Source organism: Neophocaena asiaeorientalis, unplaced genomic scaffold (genome assembly GCF_003031525.2).
Source record: "Neophocaena asiaeorientalis asiaeorientalis breed wild unplaced genomic scaffold, Neophocaena_asiaeorientalis_V1.1 scaffold348, whole genome shotgun sequence".
NCBI lineage: Eukaryota > Metazoa > Chordata > Mammalia > Artiodactyla > Phocoenidae > Neophocaena > Neophocaena asiaeorientalis.
In genome coordinates, this window is record NW_020172672.1 from 967,639 (window position 1) to 987,110 (window position 19,472).

The 19,472-nt window shown below is 52.9% G+C and overlaps 1 protein-coding gene across 4 annotated transcripts in view; it reads right to left on the reverse strand.

The window, feature by feature from the left end:
• ACTN1 (actinin alpha 1) overlaps positions 1–19,472 on the reverse strand; it is a 96,022-nt gene that overhangs the window by 74,491 nt on the left and 2,059 nt on the right. The window contains exon 1 of one of the 4 annotated variants that reach the window (XM_024739627.1): positions 18,726–18,888. The exons of 2 other annotated variants lie outside the window; for them this stretch is intronic. In XM_024739627.1, coding sequence (XP_024595395.1) covers positions 18,726–18,866 — 141 coding nt within the window. In that variant the 5' untranslated portion in view covers positions 18,867–18,888. Of the gene's footprint in view, positions 1–18,725; positions 18,889–19,472 lie in introns of those variants that run through there. One more of the 4 variants, XM_024739629.1, reaches the window with a different exon arrangement.

Consider the following 19,472-nt stretch of genomic DNA (forward strand, 5'->3'; position numbering starts at 1 on the left):
ATTTACTGTTTTGTTTTGGCTGCCGGGAAGCTCAAAACTAGGGTCAGTGCTGACTTACAAAAACAAACCTTTTCTTTTTTTTAATATTTATTTATTTAGCCGCATCCGGTCTTAGCTGCGGCGCGCAGGCTCTAGAGCGCGTAGGCTTGGTTGCCCCATGGCATGTGGGATCTTAGTTCCCCGACCAGAGATCAAACCTGCGTCCCCTGCATTGGAAGGCGGATTCTTAACCACTGGACCACCGGGGAAGTCCCAAGGCAAACCTCTTTTAACACTATTTTCTCAATTACCTCACCCCACCACCATCACCCTGACAAAGCTCTGGGTCGTCTAACTTTAATTTAAAACTCTGTTTTACATGAGCCTTTTAACATGTCTCCTCAACCGTTTTTTGGAAAGAGGAAGGAAAATACAAATAAATATTTATTCATGAAAAAATCCCTACACTTTCTCCAGGGAAGGAACATAAAGGCTATGAGGCTATATAAGAAAAAACATCTTTGATAAAATGCCAAGTGGGGAAATATAAAAGCAAACTAAATTGCAGATCCACTGTGATTACCACTATCAAAATAATACAAGCATGAGGATAAAAAAAAAATAGGTTTTTGAAAATATAAGTAGTTGTGTTTAGGTGAAAGGGTTAAAACGGTCATTTCCTCAAATCTCCAAAGTTGTTTATCTTCTCAAAAGGAAACAGAGGCCCATGTTGGTGAAACAAGTAGCCAAGCCAGAAACTAGAAAAGCAGAGTTCCCCTGGCCTGTCCGATGTCATCCCCAGTCTGCCACACCAGGAGGGACAGAACAGGTTGGGGCACTCATGTGGCTCCTTAGGGACTGGAACCCAGTGGATGATGGTCTACATTTCATAGGGTCTCGAGGAAGATGCTTGGTGCCCTGAAATCACAGTTGTTTGAGATTCTGGCCATCCCCTGGCAGTCAGTGGACATGCTCTGCCCACTCCCTCACAAGAACAACAAATCGCACACACGGGGGGTGGGGAGGAAGGAGATGAGCCACAACCCCGGACCTCCAGATACCTAGGACTTGATTGGCAAACTAGTGACCCCTCAGCCTTCCAGTGTCAGATCAAATGCCACTCCCTCCCGGAAGTTTTCCTCATCCACCCTCAGAAACCAGCCCACACCTGACCAATACACATTCATCAACAGTCTGAACTTCAAAACCCTCAGCACACCTGAAATCACAGCATCCGTCCAGCCTACGGGACTGCAGGTCTCAGGCCCAGCACAGGTGTAGTTGTTGCCCCATCGATGTGAGCTGAGCGGCCTGCGGATAGCATAGTTCAGCCCTGCTGAGCGCCATGGTTTGGCCAACTGGACTAGAGGCTTCCTCCTGCCTCTACCGGAGGCTCCCCAGGGCCACCAGAATGGCGGGTGGCTTCCTCTACTGCCCCCATCTCGTCTCTAATGACAACAGCCCGCATCAGGCAGAGAAGTATCAGTGGTCCGACGAGGGGCAGAGGCAGGGTCTGCCACTCAACTTCTTGCCCAGACCTGGATAGCAAGCAGGACTTCGGAACAGGCTGACTCATCACCTTGCAGGTGGAGTGAGCTCATTCCCTTCCAGGGCATCCTTGGAACTGGAAACCCACAGCAGAGATGGTTCCCATGGCAACAGGCCAGCACCTCCTCCATGGCTGCCTTCCTTGGAGCACCATTCGCCTGTGCCCACGGGTCACTTAACCTACTCTCCCCCAGCTTATATTCTTAGAACCCAGAATGAGGAGGGTCCTTGAAGGCCCAGTGCCCCCCCTCCCTCCAAGTCCCTCCCATCTCATTTCTTTTTGGGTTAGTTGAATACCTCAACTACAAGGTTTTTTACATTCTGTTTTGTCTTTTTGTTTTTTGGCTGCACCGCACGGCTTGCAGGATCTTAGCTCCCTGACCAGGGACTGAACCCAGGCCCTTGGCAGTGAAAACGCAGAGTCCTAATCACTGGACCACCAGGGAATTCCCCCATTGCCGTTTCAACATCTCAGGTCTACCTAAACACATTTAAGACCAGGAAACTCCCAACCGAACAGTTCATTCCTTCTTTGGAAAGTCTGACTATTAGAAATTCTGAGCTAGACTCCATTTCCACTCAACCTCCCCCAAGGCCTGCTTCTCCGAGCCCTTGGGGCCCCTGAACATAGCAAGTCCAGCACAGCCACTCTTCCAGCCTGGAGCTTCTCTCAACAGCCAGGTTCCTTCAAATCTTCCTCTGCCGCAGTTCCCACCCTTCCCCAGACTCCACAGGGGATTACGTTGGTCTCTAATCCTCTCAGTGTGCAGGGTACAGTTCAGACAGGCCCAGAGCCTGCTACTGCCCCACAGTCCAACTCCCCCTGTACTCACTGTCACCCACCCTCGGGCCTCTTCCTCCCCGCCCCTCCCCTCACCTCCTTCACACTCATCCCCGGCCCCTCCCTTCCCAGAACTTGACACTCACTGTCTCAAGCCTTTGGTCACACACGGCCTGGCCCGCCTGGCCCACTCTTCGCCACCACCCCCTTGCCTGACTCACTCTTACATACTCTAGATTTAAATTTTAGCTCACATTATCACCTCCTCCAGGAGGTCTTACACCAGTCTCCTCCAAGGTGGCCTGGGGCCTTCCTTGGGCTCCCTTCACTATATGGGCTGTGACATCATTGAACATGACAGGGAAATGCTAGTTCATGGGTCTCTCCCCCACTGGCCTCTTCAGAGGCAGACATCCTGCATCATCTGGCCCTAATCTGAAAAGAGTGAGTGCTTAGTATTTCTTAAATCTGGGTGGCAAGCGCCTGGGTATTTGTTTTACTATTCTGTACTTTTTAAACATTTGAATGTTTAAGAGAGATCCACAATAAATGTGAACTGAGTGGATGAACTATCGTTGGCTGCAGTGCCTTTAGCCCCAGCGTACATGTTTGAGCATCTCATAGATCTGCTGAACTCATCCTTCAGAAACTTTCCTCCCACCCTGGGGCTGGAGCCCAAGGCCACCTGGTCCAGTTATCAAGTGCAGTCAGGTCAAACCTTCAAATAAGCACCTGCAGCGTACCTGGCACAGCGGCGTCACAAGGGCACCATTTCATCTCCATTTGTCCCTTCCCACTCGAGAAGGTCTCAGCAGTTCATCCTAGCATGCTAATCTCACTGTAAAGTATCCCAGATGGCTACATACGACAGGTTCCGCTGCTAATTGTTGAAGCCGGGTAATGGGTATATGGAGATTCATTATACTACTCTCTACTCCTGTGCTTGAATTTTCCATAATAAGGGGTTTTTTTTAATTCATTCATTCATGCAACTAACATTCTTTAAGTGCCTACCACATGCCAGGCATCATGGATAAAGAGAAATAAGAAACAACCCCTGCCCCCCACTTGTATGAATCGATAACTTTATTAAATTCTAAATTATTTGCTATCTTATCCCTCCCTGGGAGTTAAACACCTAATGTCACTTATGACAGGAAGACAGGGCAGACCTCCCTAAAGGAACAAATAGCTAATGAGGGGCTTCTAGGCCCCGTGTCTCCTGGGCTTTTCTTCCCAGGCTTGCCGACTCCATCTGCACTTGAAGTCTCCCCATACACAGCGCTCCCCCCATTCAGTACGTGGCTGCAGGAGCCCCAGGGTGGGCCTCAGGGCTGCTGCCCATCTTACACCCCCATAGGAGCCCATGCCAAGATCCCTGCAACTTGGGCTTCCTGATGGCGCAATGGTTGAGAGTCCGCCTGCCGATGCAGCGGACGCAGGTTCGTGCCCCGGTCCGGGAAGATCCCACCTGCCGCGGAGCGGCTGGGCCCGTGAGCCATGGCCGCTGAGCCTGCGCGTCCGGAGCCTGTGCTCCGCAACGGGAGAGGCCACAACAGTGAGAGGCCCACGTACTGTAAAAAAGAAAAAAAAAAAAAGATCCCTGCAACTTAAAGGCAACTTCCTCTCAAAGGGCAGGATGCAAATGCCCTACATTCTATCATTGCAACTTTTCCTAGAGCCCACTCAGTATCCGGTGCTAGGCCAGCTTTGGGGATAGAAATAAAAGCCATAAGGAGGTCCCTGACCTCCAAGGAATCATGCATGGTCTTACTGACTGGAAATCCTTGGATTCAAATCCTAGTTCTGCCACTGGCTAGCCGTAGGGCCTTGGGTGAATAACTAAACCTCTCTGGGCCTCAGTTTTCCAATCTGTAAAATGGGGATACTAATGCCCGCCTCACAGGGTTGTTGTGAGGATTATATGGGTTAGTACATGGAAAGTCCTTGTCCCAGTGCTTACATGTAAAAAGTCAAGGACAGTGCCAGGCACACAGCATTAGAAGAGTCAGTGCATACAGCTCTTACAGTATTATTATTATTCCCCAGGCTCCCATAACCCCTATTAACAGGTCCCGACGACAATGGGCACTGAAACTCTCTGAAAAGAAGGAATCACAGAACAAGGCCAGACACAAAGGACAGGCTCTGACTGGCTTCTGGCTGCCCATGCATCATGTATTCTCTTGAATGAGCTTTTCTGAGCAATGCCCCAGCCGCAGCTTAGTGAGTAAGAGGTGCCCACAAGCCTGTAAATGCTTTCCATCTGCCCTCTTCTCTCAGAGGAGGCCAGCAAGGCACCTTCGTCAGGGAGATACCCCAGCCCACCTGGGCCCAGGATGCTATAGCCGGGCTGGGAAGTGTTTTGCTGTTGTTTGGGGGGGATTCTGTCCAGCTGCCACTTTCTGCGCACACTGGGCTATAGCAGATGTGGGCACTTTGGCCCACAGACCTGGGCATTAACCTCAATCTGCCGTATACTAGCCTCAGCGCATTCTCTGAGTTGGCGGGGTTTTGATTCCCTCACCTGCAAATAGGGCTGATACCTCCTACCTTGTTGTGGGGAGGAAATATGATCGAGGATGAGAAACAGCCAGCACAGGAGCTGCAACAAAGACGGGGAAACACAAGCGCGGCTATTTCAGAGGGTGGTTGCCTGGAGCACCTCTACGGACACAGAAGCAGCCCAACGTTGACACAGCCAAGAAGGTGCCCCGCTCTGGGGCAGCCAGTGAAGGCAACCAGCACCCTGCCCCCCACAAGAAGGCAAAGAAACCCGCCCCCACCCGCCCAGCGGTGAGGCCTGGCCAAGCCTCACCTCCCAAGGCCATCCTCAGGGGTGGCCAGTGTCTGGGGTGCCACTGTGGGGCAGGAGGGAAAGAGAACAGACAAGGAGAAGAAAGGAGGAGGGCAAAGGAGTATGGAGGGGACATAAAAAGCCCCCATCTGGCCCTGAGCGCCCCCCAGCCACCTGCACTGCTTGACACAGTGCTGGGACCTGCAGCATCGGGGGACCAGAGAGACGGCCACTTCCTGGTTCCTCAGGAATGCGCAGGAATGTGTGTGTCAGGAGAGAGGTATTTGGGGCCCAGGGAGGGTGGAGACCCAGCACCTTCTCTGGCGAGGGGCTTCCCGTCTCCAGTCAGGGCTGACTTGCCATCAGGCAGCTTGTCCTGGCAGAGAGGAGACAGCCAGGGCGCTGGGTAGGAGTGCAGGCTCTGGCCCAGCAGCCCTGGGTTCACAGGCCAGAGCCCGGGAGTTGGTGGCTTGGGGCAAATTATTTAATCGCGATAATGCTCAAGCGCTTCTGTAAAGTGAAGATGAAAATGTATGAGGACCTAGATTTTATGGGGTGGTTATGATGATTCATTGATATAATACGTGTAACGGGCTTAGCACAGGGCTGGGCATGCGATACTAAGTGTTAATATCAGGACCAGGACCACTAGTGCCACCAGCACCACCAGCACCTGTCCCTCTGACTCCTTTCTTGCTCCCCTCCTTAACGGCAAAATCAGAAGCCAGTGCCAGGAACATCTGAGTGTTAAGGGCAGCCATGCACAGGGCCCACCCGTCTGTCCATCACCCCCTCCAACCTGGCAGAGCACAGCTGCCAAGCATGTGTGAAATTCACCTGAACTTGACCACCCACACACCAGCCAGAACTCCAGCAGCTCCATCTGCCTTCAGAGCACAGAGGCTCACCCCGCCTATCTGTCAGCAGGTGTTCTGGAGCCCACCGGCAAGGATGACTTCGGATGATTTATATGTACCCAGAATAAATTCTTTACTAAAACCAGCCCCACAAGGAATGAACTCCTGGCAGTGTGTCCTTGGACAAGTCAGATCACCACTATGGACCTCAGTCTCTTCATCTAATGGGGGGAAGGTCAAGTAACAGTATAGGTCCCTTCTGGTCAGGCATTCCATGAATTGATTTCTTCAAACTGCTACAAGGGAAAGGATAGAGCCAGGTTCTGGGAGTAAACAAAGTGAAAAACAAGGCCGCCCATTGACACCAGTCCCTTGGGCAGATACCCTTGCTCCGGCAGGAGTTTCTCCTACCCACTGAACCCACAGGCAGGCCGCCTCCCTCACACCAGGCAGTGGGTCAGCCAAGCCTACACAAAGGACTGATTATGAACCATCTACCTTGCAGTGGGCAGAGATGCTCTCCCCATCCCTCCAGAGCCACCTGCAGTATCCCCACCCCCAGACCACACCTGGAGCATCCAGGCTACAAGGCAAAGCTAAGGGGCCCATCGCCAACCCAAACAGGGCTCCCCACTCTCCCCTCCCCAGGCACCTGGCTTTCCACTTGGCCACACCCCAAGCAGGCATTTCCAGAGTAAGAGAGTCCACGCAGGGCCCAAGACACAGAGCACTGTGGGTCCATAAGGGAAGCTCATTCACCTGGCCCCGCCCATGCCCTCCCTAGAGGGTGGGAACAAATTACTGAAAGCTGAGAACATATAAGACTCCGAAAGATAAGAGACTGTGTATTAGCAGGTTATCTTCAGGGCCAGATTGGGAAGCCCAGGGATCAACCTCAAGGTCACCTCAAGAAGTGCTAGACTCTGCTGAGTAATCCCCCCAAAGAGGACGAGAACACAGCATAGTGGCACTGACCCAGACCCTGGAGATCATCTCCATGTGATAATCCAAGCAAGACATTTACAGCAGAGCATCACCGTCATCCTATAACCCAGCCCCCTCATTTTGTAGGTAATGATCAGGTGTGACTTACCAGCATCATACAGTAGCCACAGGAAGCCCTAAGAGGAGACCTCAGGTCTCCCGAGGCCTCGGTACATCATGTACAACCGTGCTCCCTGTTCTGAGGAGAGGGGGCAGGGTCCTCCCAAGCAGCTCTCTGGCCTAATGGTGCAAAAAAAGGGACAGTCTCTCCATACCTATTCCTCTCCTAAATGCCACCTGCCAAGGTCCCAACTGAGAGGAAGCACAAGGCAGGTGGACCAAGGTCTTGCTGAACCCCATATCCTGGTGAGCTGGAGAGCCCAGGGTTCTGTCTGCTTCCACACCCCCAGGAGGTCGAGCCCAAAGACAGCAGGCTGCTGATGTCCAATAATTGAGAGAACCCTTGGCTCTGGGCCTGGAAGGAGAAGGAAAACTGAGGCCCAGATTTTACTTCCTTTGAGGCCCACAAACCCACACAACAGGACCGGAAACTCCCTAAGAATTTCTGAAGTAGAGGCCTCGGCCAAATGCAATAGGGCAGGGAGTGGAGGGATGTGTCAGCAAGGCCAGCTCCTCGGGAGGGGAATCCGAAGGGGGCCGCTGGCCAAAAGAGGAAGAAAGGCAGCTGGACCACCTAACAGGGAGCTGGAGCCCTGCGCTGGTTCCCGCCTCCCCGCAATAGGACACCCGGGGAGGGGGTGCCAAGCAGCAGCGTGGCAGTCTCAGACCCCATCCCGAGCAAAAGGCCGCTTCCCCAGCTCGGGCCTCCTCTTGACCCCAGGCCACACTTCTGAGTCCTGGGAGCCAGCCCTGCTCTGCGCCCTGCTTCAGCCCCATCACTGGAGTGACCCTTGGTGACTTGGGAGGTCATCACACCCAGCACCTCGGCATCTGCAGACGCCTCCTGCTGGACTGTGGCTACCGCACCCCCTTGAAATGTACCCACTGTCACCGTCCATCCAATATTTGGTGAGTACCTACTATGTGCCGGCAGGAGGCTCCTGAAGAGTCACCCTTTCTTGGGGTGCAGAAGCACATCTCCCTCCCCAAGCCTGGGCCTCTCAGAGAAAGACACGGTTTTTATTTTGGGGGAAGGGAGAGGAGACGCTAGGTAGACGCTTTGTGTTCAAGACCTCTACAGTAGATTGCAAAAACAGCCCCAGTTCTTCACCCCTGCCTACATCTACCCCCTCTGCCAGTAACTTTAGAGTGTCATCTCACTTGTTAAAAATGCAAATTCTCAGGCCCCACCCCAGACCCACTGAATGGCCAACACTGAGGATGGGCCCCGCGACCTGTGTTTTAACAAGCCCTCCAGGTGGTTCTGGTGCACATTCAAGTTTGAGAGCCACTGCTCTACTCCACAAACCATCCCTATCCTTCTAGGCTTCAAGGCTCTGGGATGAGGTGGCATGAGTGTCTGGATCCCAGTGGCACAGCCTTCAGGAGCCCCAAGTAATGGACCCCTAACTAGGAGGCCCCAGGAGACCCCACAAACCCTTCACTCATCCAAGGAGTCCCAAGTCAGTCACAGATGAATGACATCCCCTGAGAACCCTCCAAATGTCCTCAGAGCCAAGAGTTTCACAACAGGGCCCTACGCAAGTGCGGTGAGGGCTGCCAACACGGCTGTCCTTTCCAGCTCTCTCCAGCCCATCCTCTACCTAGGCGCTAAGTGAGCAATGCAAGGGCTGAGTGGCTGAGAGCCACGGGATTAGGAAGAAAGGGCCGGAGCCAGGAAACCAAGCGGGGATAGGGAGACATAACTGGAATCCCACTGGCTGCCCCTGGGATCCAGGCAAGACACGCTCAGCCACGGCTTCCCACCTCCCGCCTCTTCCAAAACTCTATGTGCAGAGAACAACTAACTTCCAAATGTTGCAAGAAGCCACTGTGAGACATACAACACACATTCATCTAGAAGCATTCCCAAATTCACAGTAGCTTTCTGTCATTGCATATTTGCTTCATCAAGGAACAATAAAAGCAGAAGGGCTCTCTCCTGGGAGGAGAAAAGAATGGCAATGTGGTGGGAGTCCCTAGGAACCTGACTCTCGAGCCCTAGGAGGAGGGCAGCAGACAAGGGTACAAGTGCCCCAGGGGACGGGAACCAGGTGTCAAAAGCACATGTGGGAGGAAAGAAAATAAGAAACAGACTGACTGCTCCTGCCCTCCCTCACCAAATACCAGTGAGGCTTTGAACTCTGATGGGGCAGGGAGCTGCAGGTGAGCACAAAGAGCCACCCGCAGAGGCAAGAAGCCCAGCTTCCGGTCCCACCTGCCAGCTGTAAGCGGCCGTGTGACCCGCGCAAATCCCCCAAGTCCTCCAGCCCCTCCAGGCGTCAGCCGTCTCATCCACGCCAGAGGGGTCGGAGCTCCTGCCATGTGGGGTGCAGGACGAATGAGAGCAGAAAGGGAGGTGTGCATGGCGACACGTTGTGTGTGACACCATCTGTCACACAGACTACACAGGCAAGAAGTGTACAAACAGATGTTTAGGAATGAAAACACCAAACTGGATAGCGGTCAATTCCACTGGGGGACAGGAATGGGACTGGGGAGAAAAGCACCGTGACCTCAAATCTGGAATGTTCATCGTCTCTGTGAACTGGCCTCAGAGCAGAAAATGGAGAAATCACGGCTGTAACCACCTGAACCTTTGCAGTCCTTTCTAAATTTCCTTACCCCGAGCCAAATCATCTCACAGGTGTTGTGAGGATTAAACGAATTAATATCTGTGAAACACTCAGAAACGTGCCTGGCCCATAGCACAGCACCAGCTTGCCTCATGCTTGGGGGAGGGGGTAGATGGTCTGCTGTATATAATTCCAGACATACTCCCTGGGCCACAAGGTGGGCCTAAGCTGGCTTTGTCCTGAACCAGAAGCTTCCATGGAAAGGGACTGGGGGCAGGTCCCCTAGCCGGGCACCCCTGGGCCCCAATGTGGCCTCACTGCCTGCACCAAGCAGCCCATTAAGGGGGTTCCAGACAGGCCCAGAGAAGTGAAACCCCAATGTGGAATTCCTTAATTTTTAAAAAGCTGATTATATACAATGAAACTCAATTTACCACTGCATAACTTAGCAAAAAAAAAAATATATATATATATATAGGTAGCTTTCTTTGGGGCTAGAGTTTGGGGCGTCCTCAGGACTTCATGCATGCAAAGATACCTCCAAACAGCCCCGGCCAGCACAGCATCCAGGAGGAAGGGCAGGAAACCAGGGGTCTGGCCCCCACTTCCCTCACCTCCTCCATCTCCCAGCTCCCGGGGCCAAGTCTGGAAAAGCACTTTGGGTTCCTGGAAAGAAAGGCCTTTCCGAAGTATCGGGAACTCTACTGGAAAGTGCCATTATATATTATCTGGAGGATGTCTGTGGTGTTTGAAAGGGGGCCACTCCCCTGCCAAAGTCAAGGCAGTGGCCAAAAACAACAGCGGAGCTTCTCAGAGCCAGACACACACACACATGAACACACACACACACACACACACACACACACACACACGTGTGCCTGCATTCACGCTGCTCACTCACTCACAGTACTAGAGGTCAAAACAGACACGGGACCTCAAAGCCACTGGCCCTGTCCCCACCAGACCCTCCCACTGGGGGAGGAGGTAGTGATCCCATTTCCTGGTCTTGGGACTTAGAAGAATTAAAAGCCCCACTTCTCTCTCCATCCTCAAACCACAGGCTGTGACATGTGCACATTTCCACATGGGACATGAGGAGAAAGAGTCTGACAGTAACAAGTCCCTTCCCACCCACGTGCAGGACCTGCCACCACCCCTCTTCCAAGATGGAAAGCCAAGTTCCATTAGGAGACCTGCCTGAAGGGGGCCACCCACCTCACCGCTCCCTCCCCTCATGTCATTTCACCTACAGATGATTTGAAAACAGAGCCCAGCACTGCTCCGTCGGTTATAATCAGCTTTGCCGATGGCTTTTAAAAAAAAAAATTTCAGGGCTTCCCTGGTGGCGCAGTGGTTGAGAGTCCGCCTGCAAATGCAGGGGACACGGGTTCGTGCCCCGGTCCGGGGAGATCCCACGTGCTGCGGAGTAGCTAGGCCCGTGAGCCATGGCCGCTGAGCCTGCGCGTCCGGAGCCTGTGCTCCGCAACGGGAGAGGCCACAACAGTGAGAGGCCCGCGTACCTCAAAAAAAATAAAAAAATAAAACTTCAGGCCCCAAAAAAACACTCCCCTGTAAGCCCTGGCCTCAAATCACAGGCCCGCGACCACGCTCCACAGCACCAACCACCACGGAACAGTAAACACAAGGTAGGGGAGGCTCCCTTCCCTTCCCCACCCCCATCACTTTTCTGCCCTCAGCTGAACCATTCAGGGCCTTTGATTTAGACCCTTAGCTGCAAGGTTCAGAGGGAAGAGGGGGCAGGAAGGGCACTGTCCTCCCCCCAGGGCTGTCCTCTGGCCTGGCCCGCGGCGCTGAAAGCCAAAAAACGGCTTACCCCAGCCTAAGCCCCCAGACTTTCCCTCATCAGCTTTCTGAAGAGCCTCAAAGCTCAAACCAGAACCTCCACCTTTGTATTTCACAAGCACAGGCTTCTCAAACCAAAATAAACACTGAGCCTCAGCTACCTGGTTCAAAGGGTGCTAGGTTCCCCTGGCGACCAAACAAAGGGGCCGGCAGGAGCAGGTGAACCTGAAGGAACCCAAGCAGCAGAGGAGGGGACGTGGTTGAATTTCATAGCCGGGGAGCCAGTCCCCAAAGCTGGGAGCAGCTCCAGGAGAGGCCACCGGGGACCTGAGTCCATTCCTGACACCTACTCCTACTGAAAAGTGGGGAGAAATACAACTAGAATCCTCCACTACCTTTCCAACCAAGAAAGGGAATTTCGGAAAGGCCCACACCCACCCCTTTAGCCTCACAGACCCTCAAAGACCTGGATTCAGAACCAACTCTACCCCATTCAGGTTGTGAGAGGTAAAAGCACTCCCCCTTTCTGAGCCTCACTTGCTCTGTCTATAAAATGGGGATAAGGCCTCCCAAGTCTATTCATCATGATGGAGAGAAAAACCATATGTGAAAGCGTAAATGTTAAAAATCATGAACCATATGATGAGTACTTGGTTATATTCCATCTTGACTTGTTCCTTATTTCATTTCTATCAGCCATGCATCAATTAAAACGTAACCTCCAAAATAACAAAGGGTGAGTCTGTACTTATGGTTAAGGGTGGAGTTCCAAGGTCAACCTGCCTGGGTTCATTCATAACCTGGCTTATTACCTGGTCAATCTTGGGCAAGTTACTTAACCTCTCTGAGCCTCAATCTCCCTATCTGTAGTAACAAGGGAAATAAAAGTACCTTTCTCAAAGGGGTTTTTGACAGATTGAGATAATCCAAACCATGCAACCTTCAATCCATGTGAAATATCAGTCTTTTTACTTATTTGGGGAACCAAGACTTTCTTAATAAATACTACTGGCTGGTTGTTGGATATAAAACAGACAACTCTCCTTTCCAGCCTTCCTTCTCTCATCTTCTCTTCCCTTCCCTGAAGGTGGATAGTGTTTACATTACCTCCCACATCCTGGGCGTGTGAAATGCTTTAAACCAAAATGAAAGGTTTGTTTTAAGCACCAAGGGTACTGCCACCTTCATTCCCAGCCCCTCTCACTGTGAGCCTTCTGGTGTGAGCCTGTTATTTTATATCTCTAAGCTCAAGATCTTCATCTATCAAGTGTGATCATCCCACATGCCTTACAAGGCTGTGGTGACTGTTAAATGAGACCGCAGAGAACACATCCACCACAGAGGCCACGCGCAAGCGGGGTTTCTCGACATCCCCCTCCCCGACACTGTGGGTGACAAGCCTGGAGAGGACCCCACAACCTCTCAGTGAAGAGTGGATCCCAGCCCAGAAGTTGCCCGCTGTAGCCAAGGACCAAGCAGGCGGTTTCCAGGGTAACAGCATCTCTGCAACTACTCCCGCTTTCTATCCTCGGCTGCCTTTTATTCTCCTCCCGCCTCTGTAGTGGGCTAAGTCACCTGTTCCCATGATTGCTAGGCAACCTCTGAGAATGGGCAGATGCCTCCTGGGGTAGGACCCTGGCCCTGCCCTCCCCTCATCATGCCTCAGGCCCTGGGGCAAGCTGCCCCACTTGGACCCCCCCTGTTAACCCTGGGGATGGCACAAGGTGAGAAGCAATCCCAGGCCAACAAGGCAGGTGCCATGGGACTCGGCCTTGGAGAAATGAGGAAGGTCACCCGTCCTCCCCCCAGCCCAGCCTTCTGTCCGCCTGTTCTTATCGGTGATCTATTCTTAAGCAGTTATTTTACTCTTCTCTTCTCCCACTCACTCACCATGAGCCTGTATCCCTGACCTTAGCGTGGGCTCCCAAGTGAGAGGAGGAGGAGTAAGGATGGAGAGAGCTCACCTCTGGGAGGTGGGATGACAGGCAACTGTCATTCTCTTCTTATATTAGCATTTTCTGAGGGTTTTTAAAAATTGAGATATAATTCTTATACCATCAAAGTTACCCATTTAAAGCCTACAGTTCAGCGGGTTTTAGTATATTCGCAAGGCTGTGCAACCCCCACTGCTATCTAATTCCAGAACGTTTTCATCACTGGGTTTTGTCTTGTGTATGTTTGGCTTTGGTTAAATTGTTCCTAGATTCGCAAGCATTTGGTTTACAAGCAGGAGAGCACAGTTTGAGCAGGCAAGTCGGGAACCACACTGCCCGGCCACGGACCCCTGCTCCACCTCTCGCTCGCTGTAGGATCTTGGAAAAGTCATGCGGCTGCTCCAAGGCAGTTCTGTCATCTGTAAAACGGGGTAACGGTATCCCCCTCGCAGGATTAGATGTGTTAATGCACGTAGACTCCTTAGCACAGGGCCGGATACTTAGCCCATGCTCCGGAAGGGTGAGCCGCTGTGATCATTATGAGAAAAAGAATTTCTTCAACTTAAAAAAAAGAAGAAAAAAATCCAGTCCTGTTCCTGGCTCAGCTCTCGGGCTGCCGGGATGGCCACTTTCTGCTCACTTGTCTGGGAGGGGCTGGAGCTGGACGAAGGCCTTGCACCATTTGGGGTGGCTGAACAGGGCACGAGGCAGGGGCAGGTGGGGGTTGTGAGTGTTGCCCGCGTGGCTTTGAGGCCAAAGGGTCACTACCCGGGACTCACTGCCTTGCACGGCAAGATCCTGCAGGTAATCCCCAGCCAGGACGTGATGGGGGGTGAAGGAAGAACTGGAAAGACAATCAGGAGAGTGCCTGACCAGCCCTCTCCACGCCGTTACCCTCCACCCGCTGAGGTGGGAGGATTCTCGGGCCCGATGCTCGGCCTCAGAACCAGCGAGCAATCTTGGCCATGTGTTAAGAGGAAGGTGGGCTCCCCGCGTGGCTGAGGGTCTCCTGTCCCCGCCACTCCCCAGGTGCCTGGCGTCAGCCACTTTGGGCAATTAGAACTTAGCAGGACCCTGCCTTGGCCGACGGAGACAGCACCCGGGGCTGAATCCCGAGTCCCAGCAGGGTGACCCCGTCTGACCAGGACTAAGGAACCAGGCTACGGGGGCTCCTCTGCCTGCCGCCTCTTAGCCGAGACTCCTCTGGGGAGCTCCAGACTGGACTGGGCTTCCAGCATCCCAGGTGAGTAACTCAGCCCAGCTCCTGCGGCCCTTCCTACAGTGATGTGGGCCCACTGACCACACTCCGAGGGGATAAAAGCAAGGCCCTGGGAAGGCTCCCTGACACCACGGCCCTGGGCCGCACGCACACCAGGTCCCAGGAGAACCTTGGGCGGGTCGCACATGGGGGCAGCTCAGGTGGCATTGGTCCCAACTAACACCACACCTGCGCAGAGGTGTGAGGCTCCAGAGCCCAACCTGTGAGCCGTACAAACAGCCTGGCCTCTCGGGAAGGTGACAGGTAGGCTCTGGGAGGGGCACAGAGAATGGGGGGAGGAGGACAAGGACGGAAAACAACGGCAGGACGACTCACTGCTGCCTGGGCTCCTTCCAGCCGTCTCCCTCTCCCCTAGTACACACACACACACACACACACACACACACACACACACACACACACACACACACACACACACACACTGCCAGGGAAAGGGGAGGCTTCCCAGCAAGACCTTTCCTGTCACCTCAGGCAGCAGTGGCGGCTCCTGCTCTACAGTGGCCAATGCCACGCCCCCGGCCGTGACTGGCGTGGCCTGGTGGGATTTTCTGTCTTTCTGGTTCCCTCTGCACCTAAACTGTCATTTCCACAACCCCACATGGGTGGAGCATCTGATACCTAACAGGGGTTCGATCAGCGCTCACTGATTGACTCCACAGGAGAAATGGTCCATGTTCTCACACTGTGAAGGGGCTAGAAGGTAAGGAGCAGAGACACGGCTCTTCCCTAGAGACACACAGTAGCAGGCCTGTGGCTGGGTCCTGTCTCAGGCTGCCCTACCCTGGCAGGGCAGGAGGCACCAGGTCTCATGTGACAAGTCCTCCAGCCAGGTTTGTGGTTTGTGGCCACTGGCCAGGCGCCCAGCCCCAGGCCTTCCTCGAGAAGCTGGAAAAAGGAGGCCCAAATCCCAACCACAAATCCCAAACGACAGGACGCCCATTTAGTTTGACCTCCTCACACAGAACCGCCCCACAAGGAAGGTCCCATCCCACAGAGCACAGCCTTGGCAGCCTTCCTCAAGAAGTCAGACTTCAGGAAATGAGTTTCCTCCTTTTCCCTTTGAAAAGGCTGTATCCTACAAGCCCATCTCGAGTGACCAGCAGGCCCTCAACGTCTCATCATTCCTCAGAACTGGAAAGTCTGGTTTCCCCTGTGCTCCGGGCACTCTCACATCTATCTGTCCAGGGCAGGGAAGGTGGCAGCCTCCACCCACAGCCCTGATGCTCTAGGCCTCGTCCATCTCTTCTATCTCTCTTTCGGGCTCTGCCAATCACTTCACCAACCAGTGGGGCACCTGTGCTCAGCGCACCCATGTGGGACAGGTTTCAGAGAGGAAGCAGCTGTAACCGGTCCTAGAGCAAAGCAGGGCTGGGTAAGCAGCTGGGGTTGTGGGCCGGACCCAAAGAACGGCCTCAGCTAATTATCAGAGGGGGCTGAAGACATTCTAGAATTGTCTCTTTTAGAGGAAATCCATTCTCTGAGGTCATTTTACCTGTATTACAACCAGCTGACAAAGTTTTTAAGCACTTCAGCATTCATCTCTTCATCCTGGATACCCAGGGAAGTAGGGAAAGGGTAGGCAAGGGATTCTATACCATTCTATAGGTAAAGGTACTGAGCAACCAGAGAGGTCACGTGACACTGAATGAGCCAGAGCTGACTTCGGGGCCAAAGGTCAAGGACAACACAACTCCCACACCCTTCTAGTCAACCTGGTCTCCTTCTGAAATGGGTTTATATACTACATCTTATCCCAGAGCATCATGGGTAAAGGCCATAGCAAATCTGGTTCCTCAAAATAGTTGAGCACTCACTATATGCTAGGTGCTAGGTAAGTGATTCACCCAGGATCACACATCAGTGGAGGGGCCAAGACTTGAACCCAGTGTGCCCAAGAGCATGTCCACCTGCAGAGGTTGGAGCTGGGGTCCAGCCCCAGGATGGGGTGTTTTATCTGGAATGTAAAGCATTTCATCCCAATCTCCACCCCCCTGGCCCGGAGTTGGGAGCCAGGCATGATGCCATTTATCCAATTGTTCGCATCATTTCTGGACCATGTACAACAGGCCTGACTCTCTGACAGGCAGAGCACAGGACAGGCTGGGTCCCTGCTCCCATGGACGCGGGCACGGGAGTGAAGCAGGAAGGAGTGGAGAACACTGGGGCTATGAGGATGGAGTCGATGGCCAATTCTCTCCTCTTATCTCCACCAGGCATCACTCTGGCTTTAGAAGTCCTAACCTCCTGCCTTCAGGGTAAGCAGACGTCCCACTCCTCCCCAGGTAAACCCACCCACTTTGCAGTCCTCCATCTTGATCGGTGGCCTTGGTAGCTCCTGGGATGATGGTCTCACAGTCCAGAAGCAAGTGTAAACAAAGTGGCCTCTCTTCCTGCCACATCCCCTGACAACCTGGCTTGACATGGGTACAGAATCAGCATCTGGGCCTATTTACAACCACCTTCTTTCACCTGCCAGGGCCGCCTCTCTGTTTGAACTTCCATCAGCTCAACAAATATTATTTAAGGTCCTACATGTTAAAAAAAAAAAAAAAAAAAAAACAGGGGTTGGCACCTGTGGGAATACACATTAAACCAGAGCCTCTAGGATTTAAGAGGGAAGAGAGAGAATAAAACTGAACAGCAGGGGGACTTCCCTGGTGACGCAGTGGTTAAGAATTCGCCTGCCAACGCAGGGGACCACGGGTTCGAGGCCTGGTCTGGGAAGATCCCACATGCCACAGAGCAACTAAGCCCGTACGCCACAACTACTGAGCCTGCGCTCTAGAGCCTGCGAGCCACAACTACTGAAGCCCACGCACCTAGAGCCCGTGCTCCGCAACAAGAGAAGCCACTGCAATGAGAAGCCCACGCACAGCGACAAAGAGTAGCCCCCGCTCGCCACAACTAGAGAAAGCCCGCGCACAGCAACAAAGACCCAACACAGCCAAAAATTAAAGTTAATTAATTAATTAAAAAAAAATTGAACAGCAGAAGCTGCCATTTTACATATTCTCTGCTGTCAGCCCAGCAGGGGGGTATTGGAGGCTGAGAGAGGTTAAGTTAACCTGCCCAGGGCCACAAGCCTGAAAGTGTAAAGCCAGGATGCTACTCAAAACCTATGCCCTCTCCAGCCCACCTGACCCTGGGCATGCATGTGAGTGCACACACAAGGACGTGGGTGAGATCCACGTGAGGGAATAAAGTGGGGACTATGGTCATCCCCCCAAAATGGGCATTCAAACCTGGGGCCCCTAGAAAAGGTGACTTTGGCGCTCAGCCTCCAAGATCAGAAAGACTGTGAACGCCGGTAAACTTCCCCAATCCACTGCATTTTGTGTCTGGAGGCAGGGAGTCCAGCATGATGAACTCTGCACTGAAACATTCTTTGAAGGGACAAGCCATGGCCAACCTGAGGCAGGTTCTTGAGTCATGCCTGCTGCCTGCACGAACTTCTACCTACATCTGCATCAGCCTTACCGTTTGCCCATGAAGTCATTTAATCTGATGCCTGTTAAGAGCCCCGAGGGGTGGGCAGGGCAGGCGCACGGCCAGAGGAGGAAATAGAATGGAAGGGCCACAAGGACAGGGACCTCACCTGTCTAGTTGACTGCTCTACCCTCAGCACCTGGAACTGGGCCTGGCCCAGAGTAGGTGCTCCAAAAGTATGTGCTGAAGTTTCTAATAACATCTCAGAGAAGTGAAAATGACTTGCCCGAAGTCTCATACATAGCACTGATTGTACCAGGGCTAAAAACAGGGTCTTCAGCCTCCCACCCAGTGGCCTTTGTATCCCATGGCACTGTGTCTTCTTCCTCCCCGCCCTCACCCCCAGACTCACTCTCCGGCCTGCATCTGGAATGGTCGGCCTCTGTCCACTCGTTAACTCTGGTCCCACTCAACCCTCACCTCCCATGGTCAGCAGGGAGGGTGTCAAAAGCACCAAGTTACTTTAAGTCTGATCCTCCACTTGTTGTACCACTTTATATCCCCACCAGCCCTCTGAGAACTAGGGGAAATGTGCAGAAACTGAGAGGTAATAATTAATGGCAGGAAAAAAACAAACCCACCAAAGCAGGCGTTGGCTCCTCTTGGTCCGAGATCTTTGCAGGGTTGGATGCCAGACCCAGCTTTCCGGCCTCTCTCACCCACAAGGAACAAGTGAGGGGAAGCTGCCTGCCCAGAACGCGGCCGCATCCCAGCCCCACCATGCACCCGTCAGGACGCTGGGCTGGTTACTTCCCCCTCTGCCCCTTGTTTCTTCATGCTCACGTGTGCCCAGCTCACAGAGCTGTTGGCAGCAACAACTGAAACAACATATATGATTAGAAGAGTGCCTGGCACACATCAGCCAATGCCAGCTCTTGGAACTGTTGAGTTTGTCCCTAGATAACCAACTTTCCCAGGTGACCCTGTTCCCACCTGGCTGCCCAAAAGCCTGGTGCACACCCACTACCACCCAGGTCAGGGTTTTTGAGTGTGAGTGCATGTGTGTGTGTATGTGTGTGGAGAGAAAGAGACTTCTATAATTTTTCTCCCCAACTACTTTTAATATATTCATTCATTCATTTGATAATAATGAGTACTGTGTGCAGGTCCAGTGCCCGGTGCTTAGTCCCACAGTCCTTAAAAGGACCTAATTCCTAATTCTTGGGCAGTCCTGTCACTCCTGCCCCACCAGGCGCACAGTAGGTGTTAGGCAAACAGGAATTTTTCCTCTTCTACTACCCATGGAAGATCCCAAGATATCCACCACTTCCTAATCCCTAATTCCACTCCTCACGTCCAATTTAAAATCTATTCTCAAAAAAGCAGCA